General features: G+C 44.9%; 1 protein-coding gene across 4 annotated transcripts in view; it reads left to right on the top strand.

Annotated features, from left to right (window-relative positions):
* PPP3CA (protein phosphatase 3 catalytic subunit alpha) overlaps window positions 1-16,822 on the top strand; it is a 1,090,725-nt gene that overhangs the window by 102,214 nt on the left and 971,689 nt on the right. For all 4 annotated transcript variants that reach the window (XR_007502344.1, XR_007502343.1, XM_049786916.1 and 1 more), the window contains exons 8-11: window positions 8,542-8,636; window positions 11,382-11,507; window positions 13,790-13,864; window positions 14,509-14,593. Coding sequence is in view for 2 of the 4 variants with exons in the window: in XM_049786916.1 (XP_049642873.1) it covers window positions 8,542-8,636; window positions 11,382-11,507; window positions 13,790-13,864; window positions 14,509-14,593 (381 nt within the window). In the remaining 2 variants the exon portion in view is untranslated. The remainder of the gene's footprint in view (window positions 1-8,541; window positions 8,637-11,381; window positions 11,508-13,789; window positions 13,865-14,508; window positions 14,594-16,822) is intronic.

Here is a 16,822-nt window from a genome sequence, read left to right as displayed (position 1 = left end):
TGTGTGGTGCTTGTCTTTATTGCTGTGGTGCTCACTGGATATTTAATTTGATATTTCTTTCTGTATTGTGGTGGTATTTCAATTGCCTTTTTTCACATCCTCTCTCAAACTGAGGTTGAAATCCTCTGGAAGGACTCCGCCTATTTTCAGCATATTTGACTTCCTTTTTTTTTTTTTTTTTTCTCTTATTTTGTACCCCAATCTATTGCTTTTCTTTCCTTCAAACAAAGCTACATAACTCGATTTATCTAGCTCCGCTTCTTAAATAGAGGGGGAGACAGGGGAGGGTACCAGAACCAAACAGATATAGGATCACTAATAGTGAACAGGACAAAGAGGGGTCTACCTACTCTAGCAGTCCGGGGGTGATGGTGGGGTATATGGGTTGCAGAAGGGGAACTGGGATGGGGGAGGACAAATGTGGTGATGGGTATTCCCCTGATTCAATGTTGATATATACCTAAAATACTACTGTGAAAGATATGTAAGCCATTATGATTAAAATAAAAATTAAAAAAAAGAAAATAAAAAAAAAACAGTCTTGTTATGCTGGCAGGTTGGGGCAGGGGGTCTTAGCATGGGATGAATTCTGGGAACATTGGTGAAGGGAGGTTGACACTGGTGGTCAGATTGGTGCTGAAACATTAACTGTGAATAACTTTGTAAATCATAATGCCTTGAAAATTCGTTAAAATGAGTTTTCAAGTGAAATACCTGAATTCATTTGAAATAAAACTATCATTTATCAGTTAAAAAATGTATCCCTACTGTACATACTCATGTAAACTAATGTAATAACACTAAAATGTAATAAAATAAAATAAAATAACTTTAACGTAAAAAAAAAAAAAGAACATCAATGGGGCTGGAGCTGTGGCACAAGCTGTAGGGCGTTTGCTTTGCACGCGCTGACCTAGAACAGACTGCGGTTTGATCCTCTGCTGTCCCATATGTCCCCCAAGCCAGGAGCAATTTCTTATTGCATAGCCAGGAGTTATCCCTGAGCTTGTGCAACTGGGTGTGGCCAAAAGCAAAACAAAACAAAAAAGAGTTAAGAGCACTGAGCACTGTAGCATAAACTCAGAGTATTCAGTTCCTTTCCCATAGACTTCCTTTTTATTTATGTATGTATGTATGTATGTATGTATGTATGTATGTATGTATGTATGCATGCATGTATGTATGTATGTATTGTTTTGGGTCACACCCGCTGGTGCTCAGGGGTTACTCCTGGCTCTGCACTCAGAAATTGCTCCTGGCAGGCACAGGGACCATATGGGATGCCGGGATTTGAACCACCATTCGTCTGCTTGCAAGGCAAATGCCCTACCACTGTGCTATCTCTCCAGCCCCTCCCATAGACTTCTTTAAGCAAAAATAACATTAGAACATTTTTGCAGGTTTTTCTTGCGGGGAGGGTTTAGGCCACATCCGGTGACGCTCAAGGGTTACTCCTGAATATGCGCTCAGAAATGGCTCCTGGCTTGGGGGGTTGGAACTGTGGTCCATCCTAGGCTAGCGCGGGCAAGGCAGATGCCTTACCGCTTGCACCACCGCACCGGCCCCACATTTTTACAGATTTATTTAAATTGAAAATAGATTGCTAAAACATTCTTAATAATCATCACTATGATAAGAGTTTTTTAGAGTGTTGAGCACTGAACAAGTCTGGGGCATCAAACTTCTTTCTCCATAGACCTCTGTGAACAAAAACATTAGAACATTGTTGCAGACATACTAAGTTTGAAAATAAGTTACTACAACATTCTTATAAGTACTGTAATGGGAGTCCATGGACTCCAAATTCCTTCTCCAGAGATTTCTATGGACAAAAACATTGAAACATTATTGCAGACATCTTCTAAAAACCAGTTAGCTGATTACCTTCTATAATTTATGCAGCTATATTCGTTGCTCTTGGTCCTATTGAAAAAGAGGATATAGGCTGCTGAAGATTTCATGAAGAGGTGGGAACACCAGGAACTTGGTGATCATTGAACTTAAACTAGCGTTCTCTTGCTGTATTTTTTACAGTAAGCAGTGTAACGACCTTTATTTCACCAGTGATTCCAAACAGAAAATTAAGTTACATTTTTCAAGTTCTTTGAATCAGTAACCTACTGTGACAAGTCAAGATTTTCTGAAGGGTCCCAAGCAATAGCACAGAGGTAGGACATTTGCCTTGCACTTGGCCAACTGAAGGCAGGCCCCGGTTTGATCCCTGTCATCCCATATGGTCCCCTGAGCCTGCCAGGAGTGATTTCTGAATGTAGAGCCAGGAGTAACTCCTGAGTGCTGCTGGGTATGACCCAAAAACCAGAAGAGGAAAAAAAAGCTTTTCTAAGGGAAAGTCCACATATGTCTGGGATTTTGGCTTCTTTATGCCCTCGTAGGAAAAATGATTCAAATATATTAAAAGCACAGGTGGTAATTTCCAAATCTCTATCTTTTTTAGAGAATCCCGCTGAGGTCTTCAGTGTCTGCAATAAAACCTGTTGTTGTCTGTCAGTTTTTCTTCTTTGGAAAATAACTTGAGGCAATCCTGTACTGTACATTTACTTGTGGAAGCTAATGGCAGAGATAGATGCATAAAAGTCTCAAATGTCTGAGACTTTGTGACAGGTGAGGCACTGGATTTGAACTGACCCTTAAAAAGTGTAACCATCGAGACTCGTGGAACTGCTTGTGTCTCTGCCAAGCAGATTTCAGTCATCAAGGTGATCATTATTTTCCTCTTTATGTCTTTTCTGCTGATAGGCCTTATTCAGGTCTTGAGACCAGCAGGAAGAGAGGTAGTTCATGAGAATCTTGTTGGTTGTATCTTGCAAATTGGTCTTTGATCTTTTAAAGTCTTTTGGCTGATAGACCTGTCCTGGCCTGCCCAAAGGGCTTTCATAATTAGGGCAAATTCTTCTGACACTTTACCTTTATGCCTCAACAGATTCGACCTGTTAATATCATCTTGGTAATAGTTTTGATGGAACTGTTTAGCCAGACAGGGAGCATTACACAAGCACTACAATACTGAGTTCATACAACAAGTGTTTCCTAAGTTAATAAGTCCATTGAGAGCTGGACCAGTTCACACAAAAACAGGACTGAAAATTTAAATTTGATTATGCCTAATCCTTGTAATCTGTGCTTTAGGGTGATATGTTGGCCTGTTATCCCAATTACCTGTTGGAGTTGGAGTTGATTTCCTTTTTCTTGAGGAGTCTGTTTTGTATCTAGGGAGGAGTAGGAAAGCTTCAGCTTAGAGAGTTCCTTATTCCATTCAGCAAGAATCTTCATCATTTTTAAGAATTCTGCTTCTGATGAGGCATAATAGGACCCAGAATTTTTTGGTTGGCTGCTATTTATAGAAATATAAGCATATTTTTCTCCCTTGGATGAGGAAATTACCAGCTCTTTATTATTTGCCAATTTTTTATCCAAGTAAGTGATTTAACTGGGTTTGATCCTGTACATTTTCTTGAAAGTGTCTTTTGGAACCTGTAGGGGCTTTCCCTTTGGTAAATTCAAGAAGTTTAGTGAAAATAGTGTTAAGAATAACAAGACAATCAGCATATATCCTTTTCAGTATTTTCATAATTGAGTTTTGAGGGTTCTGTGAGAACATTCAACAATGCCTTGGCTCTGAGGGTTGTAAGGGATGCTAGTGAGATGTTTGATTTGCCATTCTTTGCAGAATGATTGAATAGTTTTACTGGAGGCATGATCAGTTTTGGTGATAGGAGGAACGCCCATGAAAGAAACATTGTAGTGAAGAGGAACAAACAGCTTTAGCTTATTCAGAAGTCATAGAGACGGCCCATATAAAATGATAAGTATCAATTACTACATGAAGATAGACCTCATTGGAAAAAGGTTAACGTGCGTAACATCCATTTGCCATAATTCATTTGCTGCAGACCTCCAGGGCTAACTCTGACTACATGGGAAACATGTAGTAAATGTGCACAAACCTGACATGCCTTTCCTTGACTGTCTGTATGACTTGTCTCCATGCAATGCAATAATGCACATGAATGCGACTGGCATTTGTGTCTAGGGCTTGATGATCTACAGGTGATGTAAACACAGGCACCATCAGACAATCACCTGTTTCATTTCCTTGAGCCATAAGCCCTAGGAGGCCAGAATGAGATCAAATATGATTAATAAAAATCGGGTCAGCATTTTTGCAAAAAGCTTGTAATTGATGAAGCAAATCCTGAACCACATGATTATGGGCATTTAAGGAGGCAGTAACAATTTCAGCAAAGAGACCAACCAGGATGCTGAGTCACTTACCATTTTACATGGGCCTGACACATGAGATAGTAGTAAGTAAATCAATAGAGCAAGATCCACTTGTTTTGCAGACTTACAATTTGTAGGCACTGTATGGTCAACGAGGAGTCAGTGATACCACCAGTTTCTGATGATGAGCCATCTGTGTAAAACACCAGAGCATAGAGATGTGAAAAATAGATTATTGAAGAAATTATAAAAGATGTTCTTCTGAAAAAAAATCTCAGACTCTTTTAGCTGGAAATTTAGAAGGAAATTTCACCTGAGAAATCAACTAATGCTCTTTGAAAAGCCTTGCTGAGGAGCAGAATGGATTCAGTTTCCTTTTTATGAGCTAGGCAAGATAATATATAAAGGTTATAACCCAGTAAAGCATGTGCCTGAAGTCTTCCCTTAATTATCAGAGCATATTAATTCTAAGTATGGCACAAGGGTGTTTGTTGTATAAATGCAACCATTATAATGGGCCAGATAATACCTGCACTTGGCAATTGGGATGTAGCAAAGAGCAATAACCATACTTTTCTCTAGGTGTGAACCTGGAAAGATAGGACTTTTGAGGCCTGTCTGTGAAAAAGTCTTTTTGAGCTTCAAGGGTTAACGGCCTTGAGCTCTCCAGGATAGATTCCTCCTCCAGGGTGAGGATCCAATTAATGTCTCCCAGCAGTTTTTGAAAATCACTAAGAGTTCTGAGATATTTCTGATAGAGATTTTTCTGAGATACTCTGTAGTGTGTTCTAGAACATAGCTCGGTTCTGGAATGCACTGTCTGAATTTTCTCTGTGGTAATCTGTAAACCGCCCCAACAAGCATGTCTTCATATCCTCAAATAGCCACTGAAGTTTCCTATCATTAGAACATTCAAACAAGATATCATCCATATGAAATTAATATAAGCCTGGGGAAACTGCATGAGCAGGGCATAAAACCAGATCAACAAGATATTGACAAATGGTAGGTGAACTGGTCATTCGTTACCAATTAAAGGTAAAAACATTCTGCTGAAATTTGCTCATGGGGGCCCTGTTGTTAAGAGAGGAAATGGAAAATGAAAAGCATTTATGTATTGGTATGTTATAGAAACAGTCTTGTCGTTTAAGTCTATTACAACCAGCGGCCAGTCTTTAGGAATAGTCACTAAGGCAGGAGGCCGGGTTGCAAAGTGCCCATAGAAATCATGGAGGAATTAACATTCTTTAGGTCAGTCAACAACTGCCATTTGCCTGACTTCCTTTGTATAATAAAAACAGGAAAACTACATTCTGAAAATGAGGTTTCTGTATGTCCCAATTTGTTGCTTCTCTACCAGGTCTATCAGTGCCTTTAATTTTACATGATTTAGGGGCCGCTGTGGTTTCCACAGGATCATGAGATTTCCACTGAATGCAGAGAAGTGGCAAGCACAGAACTGCTGCAACCCAATTAAAAGGGTATGGTTCTGGATTGGGAACCAGAGTGGGAGCCAGGGACGGAATGTTGTACATAGTGCATATGGCTGGGAGCTGTCCTTATGGACCAATGCTTTTCAGCTATCTAGCACTCAGTTGGACAGAGGAAGAGGGCAATGAGCGCCTTCTCCTTGCAGGTCACAGGGTATTTCTTGCATGGCCCAGTTATGAGGCCAGTATTGTGAACAAATGTTGTCATCTGTGTCAAGTATGCCTTTTAAGTTAAAACATCTGCCCTGAACTTGTGAAGCTAGGGGCTGGCCTCTTCTCCAGTTTCTTGAGACTGGGTTACAAGACCAGTGACAGTTCCTAGCCCGGGGGTTTTCATTCCATGTCTTGGATAAGGTCTGGGTGGACATCTTAAAAGGTTGGTATTGGGGCATATTCTGTATTTTCTGGAGGGATAACCTGATCCATCCTGATTCTTCTCACTTGCCTTAGTACAGAATAGGCCTCTGTGGTATGGACAGGAAACCAACACTTGGACAAGCTCTTAGATACCCCATAACATCATCTTTTTCTCTAATAGGGCACAAGATCACCCGACAGCCTTCCTTGGCATTCTCAAAAGCTAATTGTCTTGTTATGTGCTTCAGTGTTTCCTTACCTCTAACTTGTCTCTGAATTGCATCCATCAGTTTTCCCATAAATTCACACGTGGCTCAGAAACTCCCTGAAAAATCTTTGTATAACTTCAGGATCGTCAGCATCAATCTTTTCCCAATCCCACAGCGCCACCTCCCATACCTGCTTTAAGGTATGCGCAAGGTAGGGCAGCTTGTTTTTTTTGTTTTTTTTTTTTTTATGTCCACAAAAGACCCTTCTCTTATTAATAATTAATAATTCAACTGAAGCCCTGAAATTCTTTTTCCAGAATGACCTAGGGCAGTGACGGCTTACTTTTTTGAGCTCGAGTTCTCAAACTACCGCACAGTGCCCAGTCCTCCCAATGGCCAGTCCGGCCCTGTTGCCAGGTGAGCTGCAAAGCAGACAACGGCACACTCGCCTCCTGCTGCGCCACATATCTTAATTGCAGACCTTTCCACATGCCAGCTAGCTGCAAGGCCTTCGCATGCTACTGCTGGCACGCATGCCATACCATAGGTTCGCCATCGAGGACCTAAGGTGTGGAGTTTAGTCTTAGCCTCATCACTAGGCCTCATTTTCCACTTTATATATTGTGATGGGTTCAAACAGGTCTTAGCAGTCAATCTTAGGAAAATTCTGAAGAGTTCAGAATCCCTCCTCACTCGTCAGGAAGGAAATCGATATGGCACAGCAGTGTTGGTCCATGTGAAGTGCAGCTGAGACCATAGATGGAGGTTGATTATCCTCCTGATGGGCAGGGGCAGAACTGTGACATTCATGTGAACTTCACCTAGAACTACACTCAGCTCTGCTGAGCTGCAATGGAGGAGGAGCGGGGAATGTCTTTACTGAGTTGCTTTTGGACTCTTGAGTTCATTTTCAGCATCCCCTTCATCTTATGTCCTAGCTCTGGCAGATGGTGATCTCTCTGGTTTAATGTCTGTGTTGAGTGGTGAATTATTGGCATTGGGATAACTTCTAGTTTGAGAATATATCTCAGCACCACTGAGAAGGTGCTTTTACTTTCCAATATGGAAGATATTTCAGAAAGTCTGGCCTGTACATTCTGTAATGCACAATTATATAAAAGCACTAGAGTAGCATAAAGCATTACTCTTATATACTTACATATCACCACTCTGTTAAAGGGTATGATAAAAAGCAGCCAGAACACTATTAGAGCCTTAATCCCCTGGGGAATTCTGACCTGAGCGCACGAAGTGAGGGATGATTATTCTAATTCACCAGGGAATCATCTCACTCACTATTGTTGAAGTCTTCTCCGTTCCCTGTTCTAGGCACCAAATGTTAGTGGCTTCACACTCCGTAATCCCACCAGGGAAGGGAGAAGTCATTCTGGAGCAGGGCCGTCATAGGAAACAATCCAAATCAGCCTAAAGAAAGCAGAAACACAGGTCCAGGGATCTTTCCAGCATGTGGAGCAAGAGAAAGAGGCTGACTGGGTCTGCAATATTTATTGGGAAGTTAGGGCCATGCTCATGGATGGGAAGAGCTAAGGTAAAAGTCCTACCTAGACATTCTTCCCTCCTAGATGGGTCTTTGATATGTAAAAGAGGAAGCCATCATTGTTAAGGGTTAATGCCGACCGACATCACCATCATGATTTCAGGTGAAAGCCTGTTCTCCTCCTTTCCCAAAGGTGTAATTTAGAAATTACCAAATAACACAGCCAGGAAGGTCCTAGCATGGGCCAGCCAGCCCAACCTTCTGTCCCTCTATTCTCCCGCCTTTGTTCAAACTCGTGGGGTTGCAGGGCCCTCCCATATCACCACCAAGTGTGTGGCCCCCAGCTACTTTCAGTCTTTATTGGCATCTTGAACAAGGATGATACATGAATAGAGATTGTCTGTTCTTTTCTTGTTTGAAGAATATTACTTTGGTTTCCTATAAAGTTTAAAGGACACACACAGATAAACATTTAAATCCTGTGCTTCAGCCTATAAATATGCTTAAGAGGATTTTTGTTATGTCCGAATAATGAGCGTGAGAGCTGAAACTGAGTAAGTCCCACCGGCCCTTTAGTGGTTCATTTCATTAGAGGGAGACAGACAGTTGCCCTGCTTTCATTCCAAATGGGCCCTGGAACCTCTGCCAGTCACTGGACCCTCTTTGACGATTGAGCAGAAGCCTCTGAGCCACCAAGGGACAGTGTTGCAGCCCCTTGATTGCTCTGTGTCTTTTCTTCTCCCAGGTATCGGATGTACAGGAAAAGCCAGACCACAGGCTTCCCATCTCTAATCACCATCTTCTCTGCTCCCAACTACTTAGATGTGTACAATAACAAAGGTAAGAGGTTCACTTCCTCATTGCAGGCAGGTGGGGACCATGCAGTATCTGTAGCCGTCTGTCATCCCCCAACTTCTCCCATCATATCTGGGGATCTTCGGATTACAGGTGAGGGTTGGGGGTGGCCAGGGGACTGCTACTCTTCTACCCACCCTGGGAAGTCAGAGTGGAGGGAGGGAGCGGGAGATGGGCAAGGATGGCTAGAGGTGCTCCAGAAAGGAAAGGACCCCCCCCCCCCAAGCAGTGTAATGTCAGTGATGTACTCAGAAACCTAGAAAAAGAAGCGAAGAGAAGGTTTCAGGGAACATGGGTAAAGTGAAACAATACTCTTCCTACACACATACACACATGTGTCACACACACACACACACACACACACACGATGACTCTGTAAAGCAACTCTGGACATTCGCTGCTTTGTGGGAACTGAAGCCTCTCATAGTCCTGTGACATTTTTTCTGAGCACAGACATAGGCACTGGGTGTGGCCCAAGACCAGCAGCAGCTTCTCAGGTCGGGGGAAGGGGACATCTCCTCCCATCCTCCATCACTGCTTCATCCCACCTTCCCGGAATAAAGGCGCCAGTGCTCCCTGGAAGGTGTTAGGGGCTCTGCATTTGGGGGTCCTTTGCATAGAAGAACAATTCTAGAGGAAAAGATAAAGACAGGACCAGAAGAAGGAAGAACAGTTCTTCATTGGTGCACCATCTTCTGGGCCTTTTCTATAGATGCTCGAGAGTACTTTAAAAGCTGTGATGCTGGCACTGACTGCCTGAGTGGGCACTGTGGGAATAATCCTGGGTGGAACTCGCAGGTGGTGCCACAAGCAGCCCGAGTTTAGATGGGGAAATGGCACCGTGAGACACCCGGGGACACTTCTGACTTTAGAAATGGGACCTCAGATGCCTCTGCCGTTAGAGCCTAATCTTTGGGTGCAACGCTCAGCAAATGAGGCATCTGTGATGAGAGGAGCTTTGTTCTGTTCCCTCGGCTTCCCTGGAAACTCAGGAACTTCCTGAAACTTCGTGAATATAAATACGTTATGAGTAACATACTGGCCGAATACAGAGGTTCTTATTGTACTCGTGGCTGGTCTTAGCCCCTCACGCCACTGCTTTCCCTCAGCAGCAGGAGCACCCAAGAAGGATGGAGGCAGGGCCCACCTCAGGGACCTGTGTCAGGGAGAAGGCTTGGGTGGCCTTTCTGAAAGGACATGCTGCAGTATCGGGTCTCACGAGGTGTTCTGCAGGGCTACCTTAGCACGCATACGTGTGGGTGCTGCAATGTGCTGGAGGGGCCTTCCCTCCGCTTCCCAGTTCGGCTGCCTTCCCATTCTCACCTGTGCCTCCCACCCTGGCCTGAGATGCAGGCTTCTATCTGTGTCCTATCTGCTGTGGTGCCTCATCTTTCCTGCATGTCTTGTTTCCAGGTAGCTTTTCCATGTCCTCTCAGCCCTGCCCAGACCCTGCCCAGACTAGTCCTGTCACCTCTGGGGTCTGAAAATGAGCTGCACTCTGGATTATTCATTCCCACAGAATCCACATGCCTGCAGTGTAGATCCAGGGCTTGAGCATTTCTGTGTTCACAGTGACCAGCTCAGCCTCTTCCCAGTGCAGCTAGTGGGGCCTCTAGACTGGGTTTCTCCCAGGAATCTGTTGCCCTGAGGTGAACTCTTTCATAATAGGCTCAGAAACTAAAGAAAAATGCAGTAACAGGGCATAGGAATTTCCCACCTGGTGCATGGCCTTCTCTCACCCACTCACCTAGTCCATGTGGTCACCTCACAATGTGTATGGGCGGGTGGTGGGGAGCCAGCAGGGGGTAAGGCACTTAGCCCCCACGGGGCCAAGCCCTAGAGGGCCCTGAGAGATTGCACCACATGCCATCACCCACTGTCCCTACTGGCTGAGCATCATGAACAGTCCCACAAAAGGGCCAGGAGGGATAGTAGCCTTGCAAGTGCTCTGCGAGGAGTTGGAAAATGTATGAAGAAACGCCATTGTGGGTTGGGCAAGGTTTGTCTCTGAGACCAGCAGGCCTAAGGAATAGTCTTGCCAGCATTGCCTCACTCATAGCCTCACTCATTTCTCTTAAAACATCACAGATCTCTGGGAAAACTCACCTGAGCCTCATTCAGACATTCCCCCACCCCGGGTCCTCCATCACACACAGGCAGAAGCTATTGCCAGTAGTTCCAGAAACTTCATACCCCCGGAACCCCAAGCACAGCTGCCAACTCCAGGCAGAAGGGAACCACTTCCCTCCTGAAAGAGGCGCCCTTCCACATCTAATCTGCTTTCATACCTCTAGTCCCAGAGCTTCCTTCCTGTGCTTCCAGTCCACCCGCCTTAACACTGTCCTTGTCCTTACTGAATGGCATGAGAGCTCAAGGAGATGCACTTTCTATGGGGTCTGTTGGGAGGAGCCCAGAGTCCACTTTAGCTGGCCATTCTGGTGACCAGTGGGGATCTGGCCCCAGGCTGATTTTCAGCTGGTGCCCATTCACCACAGGCTGCTGGCATTGGTGGGGCCCAAGGGTGCAGCTTTGGATCAAACCTGCTACTTATGACAGCCCCAGCTCCACCGAGCATGGTTAGGACTAAGCTCTTGTCTGTGATTTATAGGTAACCCACTCACAGAGCTGATTGTACTGCTCAGCCATTACCATTTCTCCCCCACTCTATTTTTCCTCTTTTCTTCCCTCCCTTCCCCCTCCCTCCCTCTCTTTCTCGCTTCCTTCCTCCAGCTGCAGTATTGAAGTACGAGAACAACGTCATGAACATCAGGCAGTTCAACTGTTCCCCTCATCCATACTGGCTTCCCAACTTTATGGACGTCTTCACTTGGTCACTGCCATTTGTGGGGGAAAAAGGTTTGTGGTGGGAATCCAGAGATTCTTTTGGGGGTTTCTTTGGGGAGGGGGAATCTCATTTGGCGATGCTCAGGGTTTACTTCTGTTAGACTTAGTGAACCCTATGGAGTGCTGGGGATCAAGCTGGGTTGGCTGCCTGCAAGGCTGCAACCACCAGATCTGTTCTTGATGGAAGGGTCTGAAAGCAGAAATAGAGCTCTGCTTTTGACCCCACACTGTGGGACTGTATAGGTAGCACCTGAAGGTCACAGGAGTGAAACCCACGAAACACCTAGATCCCATGAGGTTTGACCTCACCTCTGGGCACCTCTGGCTATTTAAATGTGCTCTTTTAATTTATAAACTACCTATCCAATGGAAAGGTTTCTTCCGTCACTAATGCGATTCATGGACACTTTCATAATTTAAAGAGCAACAGCATTTTTGCAAAATACAGGGACAGCAAAAATATAGATAACCATGCTGTGAGTATTTATATGTTTATATTTATATGTTACAGGGGGAACAAATTTGCATTTCAGATTAGTCTATTTATTAGCCTCATTTCTTTTTGCAAATTGACCTTTCCAGTTTTGCCCTCCTTTCTCCTTAAAAATAAAAACCACACACTTTTTAATGTATGTAATATCTGTTTTCCTGTGACAGTTTCCCCAATAATATTTTTACTTGTTATAAGGTGACAAAACCAGGCCATTATGTCTAATGGCCACCATACAGTCCTTTGATTCCTCTGAGGCCAGGTGGAAGCAAAATCTTTGAGAGTGTCTGTCTATATTGCAGCCCATTCTTCCTCACACCTGCACATTGTACATCTCTTAGGAAAGCATGGTGGTGCCGTTCACTCTGACATGAAATCGAAGCATGGGCTTGTGCTGCATTTTCACTCTTTGCTGAGATCTTCATTTCTAGAAAAACGTTGATTTTGCAAAGTAGAAAAGTAGAAAAGCATGGACTCGGGTTTTTTTTTTTTTTTTCACATTCATAATGGAACCCACTAAGTAATGTCCAATATTAAATATTAAATGTAACAAACTTGGCTCAGTATGTGAGTCCCTGGTGTCAGAGCCCCCAAGATTGCTTTAAATCATGGAGATAAAATATGTAACATGTATATACACATCACATATATAATATGTAACAGCCACATGAATTCAGACGTATATAAAATTCATAACACATACATGCATGTGGACCTTGGAAATGGCACCCGCTTTAGTGTCCAGGTGAAAAGGTATATCCTGGGCCAGAGTTCAGTGGGTTGGAGCATACACTTTGCATGCAGGACACCCAGATTTGACCCCTGACATCTCCCTACCTAAGCACTGTCAGGAGAAACCCCTGAGCTATTAGAAGGCATAGTGCCAAATCCCCACACACCCCCACAAAAAAAAGATGATACAGGTCTCATTTTCTGTGACATTATCTTTTTACTCAATTAAAGGTGTTTTTATGGTGGTGTTTTTTTTTTGTTTGTTTTTTTTTGGTTTTGGTTTTTTGTTTTTTTGGGTCACACCCGGCAATGCTCAGGGGTTACTCCTGGCTCTGTGCTCAGAAATCGCTCCTGGCAGGCTTGGGGGACCTTATGCGATGCCAGGATTCAAGCCACTGTCCTTCTGCATGCAAGGCAAACACCCTAGCTCCATTCTATCTCCCCAGCCCCTCATTTAAAGTTCTTATTCGCTTTCATTTTTAAAGCTTTCTGGAAAATAGAGACTAGTGTACTTTCATTAAACACTTCATTTTGGGTCTGGAGCAATTGCATAGTGAGAAGGGCATTTGCCTTGCATGTGACTGACTCAGATTCGAGCCCCAGCATCTTATGGTCCCCTGAGTCCTCCAGGAGTGACCTGTGAGTGCCTCTGGGTTCAACCCAAAAACCAAAATAAAACAAAACCACTCTTACACAATAGTTTCCAAGGAACTTCAACCTTGCCACCAGGCATGCAGGCACATGGCCCTGCTGGGCTCTCTGTGGGATGGATTCTGGCTTTCACACATCGCCTTAGGAATCTGGCCTGAAGAGCCTTATCAGTGAACACGGAGTGGAACTTCGGTTCCCACCATGTTATTTCTTAGGAGTTTCCTTGTTCTTCCCTCCACATCTCTGTAGCATATGTTCCTTGTGATAGATTCTGGAAGCATGAGCCAGTAACTTCATACCTACCCAGCTGACCTCTCAGTCCTCTTTCTACCTTTGCTTGCACGGACAAGTTCTACATAGGAAAGGTGAGAAGCGCTAGCATGTCCCTTAACAATGCCTGAGTAATTTTTCTCTTTTCTAGTGACTGAGATGCTGGTCAATGTCCTCAATATCTGCTCTGATGACGAGCTTGGGTCAGAGGAAGATGGATTTGATGGTAAGAGCCAAGAGCCTCTGTTCCTGGTCACCACACGGCATCCCCTCGACGCTCCTGAGAGTCCAACCCCAAGATATGGATTATGCCTAAATGATGACAATGTGGTAGTGAAAGATGTTTTAGGATGTTCATTTGTTTTCCTCCAGAGAAACAGAAGGGCGAAAAGGTGTGAAGAGAGCATCCTGCTCATTTCTAGGAAGCATTGTTTAACTCTCAGCTGTTCTAACAACTGTCTCACTTAGCCAGATGGCATTGTTTGGCCCCATGCTATAAACTGAACTGTGATTCTTGGTTTTCTAGCAGTTGCTCCAGGTTACTGGAAAGCCCTAAAAACTGCCCTTTAGTAAGGTAGGGAGGGCCAGCTTACTTGTTGTGACTGATAAAAGCCCTTCCATGAGGACATATCCCTGCACTGACATTTGTGAATGAGAAGTGCTGCTTTCCCTCTGGTGGGTGGTGTTGATGGGTTTGGGGGCCCTTGCCTGAAGTGAACAGGGAGCACCCATGAAGCCAGGCGCACACTCAGGACCCTTTCACCTGCAAGGCCTGTGCCACTTTTCTCTGCTAGAACTCATCACCATCCATCTAGGCATTTGTCCCTCTCTGTGTGGAGACTTTGGCCATGACATCTGTGCTGTTTGCAGGGGCGACTGCCGCGGCCCGGAAGGAGGTCATCAGGAACAAGATCCGGGCCATAGGCAAGATGGCGAGGGTGTTCTCAGTGCTCAGGTGAGCCTGCTGGTAAACTGGATTGGTACCTAAAATGTGCATCTCCTTCATGGGCATCTTTCCAGCATCCTGGTGGCTGTGGTTGTTAAGGCTTTGACTCACTTTGACTGAAAGACTCCCAAAGACAAGCTCTTGGAGCTTTTGTCCCTCTGTGGTATTGGAGTAACTTAAAAAAATGTGTTTCATGGTGTATGAGACATTAGTGCAGGAGGAAAGCAATTCTAGGCCTTTTAGTTTTTCATTCTGGCTTTGGGCAAAGTGTAACTATAACAGGTACCTTTCATTTCATTAGCTTTCTAGAAAATTGACCATAGAAAGTTTTCCCGCCTCTTATGAGCACCTATTGTTCTAACCATTGCAAACAAAAGTTTTAATTCCCATGTGATGTTATATTTTAATAATTTTAAAATGTAGACTCCTTTACAATTGCATCTGCACTAAATTTCCAGGCATGCAATATTCTAGCGCCAATCCCTCCACCAATATCTCTAGCTCACCTCTGCCCCCAGCCTGGCTCCTTGCCAGACACAATTTTAAGGTTAATTATTGTAGTTTGAGTTACCTGCTCTGGTAGTAGTGATTCTGACTTCGACATATGCTTGTACCACGTGTCTACACCACCCATGTGTCCTAGGCCACCCTCACCAACTTTGCCCTTGTTACATCCTATCTGCCTCTTACTACTTTCCTCCAGTAAGTCATTTTTTAAACTAGATTATGAGTCATGCTATTATTACTAAGCATGCATTTAGAAATCAGCTGTTTTCTGGAAGAGCATCAAATTCTCAAATTCGATTATTGATCCCTAGGCACTAAAAAATAATCCCATCCCTCTGCAGAACCTCTGCAGATACCTCTCTGAAATCGTATGTTGGTCTGCGGAGCATGGCATTACCAATCTCACTTAAGAGGGTTATGGTGACATGGTACATGATTCTGTAATGCCCTTTTTTAGCAGTAGAATCCCTGACCTTGCCCGGCTCCCTGCCACTCTCCACACTCTCATTGCAGAGCGGCGGGTAGATTTAGCGCTACTCCATCCTGATGTCCCCTTGCAGACTATCCCCTGAGTGCTGGGCGCTCCACACGCTCTTCCCTGCCTCTACTGGATTTACCCCACAGAGACCTACATGTCACTGAAAGAGTAGGAAAAGTGTCAGATGCTGGGAGTGTTTTTGTTTGTTCAGGGAGCCCTGAATGCATTGGCCGTCCTGGCAGCTCACCTCCCAGACCTGGTGGCTCCTCTTTGGCTGCCAGGAAGTGATACTCCTGGAGGTTAACCAGGCTGGGGATCCCTGGGCTGCCCCGGTAATGCTTGGGGCCTCTATGGCTGGCTCTGTTGAGCTTTGGGTAGCGACAGCATAAATGTTCCTGGGAATCCCGCAGAGCCAGTGCCTGCCAGGCGTGTGCCTCAGCCTTTGATCTCTCTCCCGACCCCAAATATAGGCAGTAGTTTGAAGTCAAGCCATCAACACTTACTAATTGGATGTGGAGCAAGAGAACAAAGGTTGAATTGTAGTGTATTTCATTTCAAGCCTGAGTAGACACAATCGTTGAGCGCCTTCTGAACCCCCCAACAATGAGTGTGGAAGGTGACGGGCATGGCAGGCAGCACAGAGCACTCGGAACCTACCGGAGCCACGTGATGCCCAGCACTGTTGTGGGACTCAGATATGGCTCAGCAGAGCATCGTCCTGCTCACAGGGCTTAGACTGTGTGCCTGACCCCGCTCTATGGGAAAGAAGGAAGCCTAGAGTGGTTGGCAATTGTACGTGTCACACCCGTTAGACCTGGCCCAGAACACGTCATTCTTGGGGGGCAGGAAGATGACTTCAGCACTGGGAGGCCTTGGTAAGACCCCATACTTCACCCCAGCAGTGCCAGGCATCGCATGCTGGGACCCAAAGGGGACCAGCAAACAATGTCTTGAGCGCTTGGTGCTGGTGTGGGGCTGCAGCCTGCTGCGTGGGAAATCAGCGGCTGTTCCTCCCGTTGTGTCATCATGAGGACTTACTAATTAGCTGCGCTGAGTCACAGCATTCCTATTTATCAGTAGAAGTGAAGGACCTTGCACAGAACACTGTGAAATCGCGGTCTTAAGTCAAGTGTCATGTCCCTGGGAGCAGACTGGAGAGGAGAAAATTTGGGTTTAAACATTCATGTCAACACCCTCTGCCAGCGTCTGCCCCCTCACCTAGAGAGCAGCACCCTCCTGCTCAGACTGGCTTC

Source organism: Suncus etruscus, chromosome 14 (assembly GCF_024139225.1).
Source record: "Suncus etruscus isolate mSunEtr1 chromosome 14, mSunEtr1.pri.cur, whole genome shotgun sequence".
In the NCBI taxonomy this organism is placed as follows: Eukaryota; Metazoa; Chordata; class Mammalia; order Eulipotyphla; family Soricidae; genus Suncus; species Suncus etruscus.
This window is presented reverse-complemented; position numbering and strand designations above follow the sequence as displayed.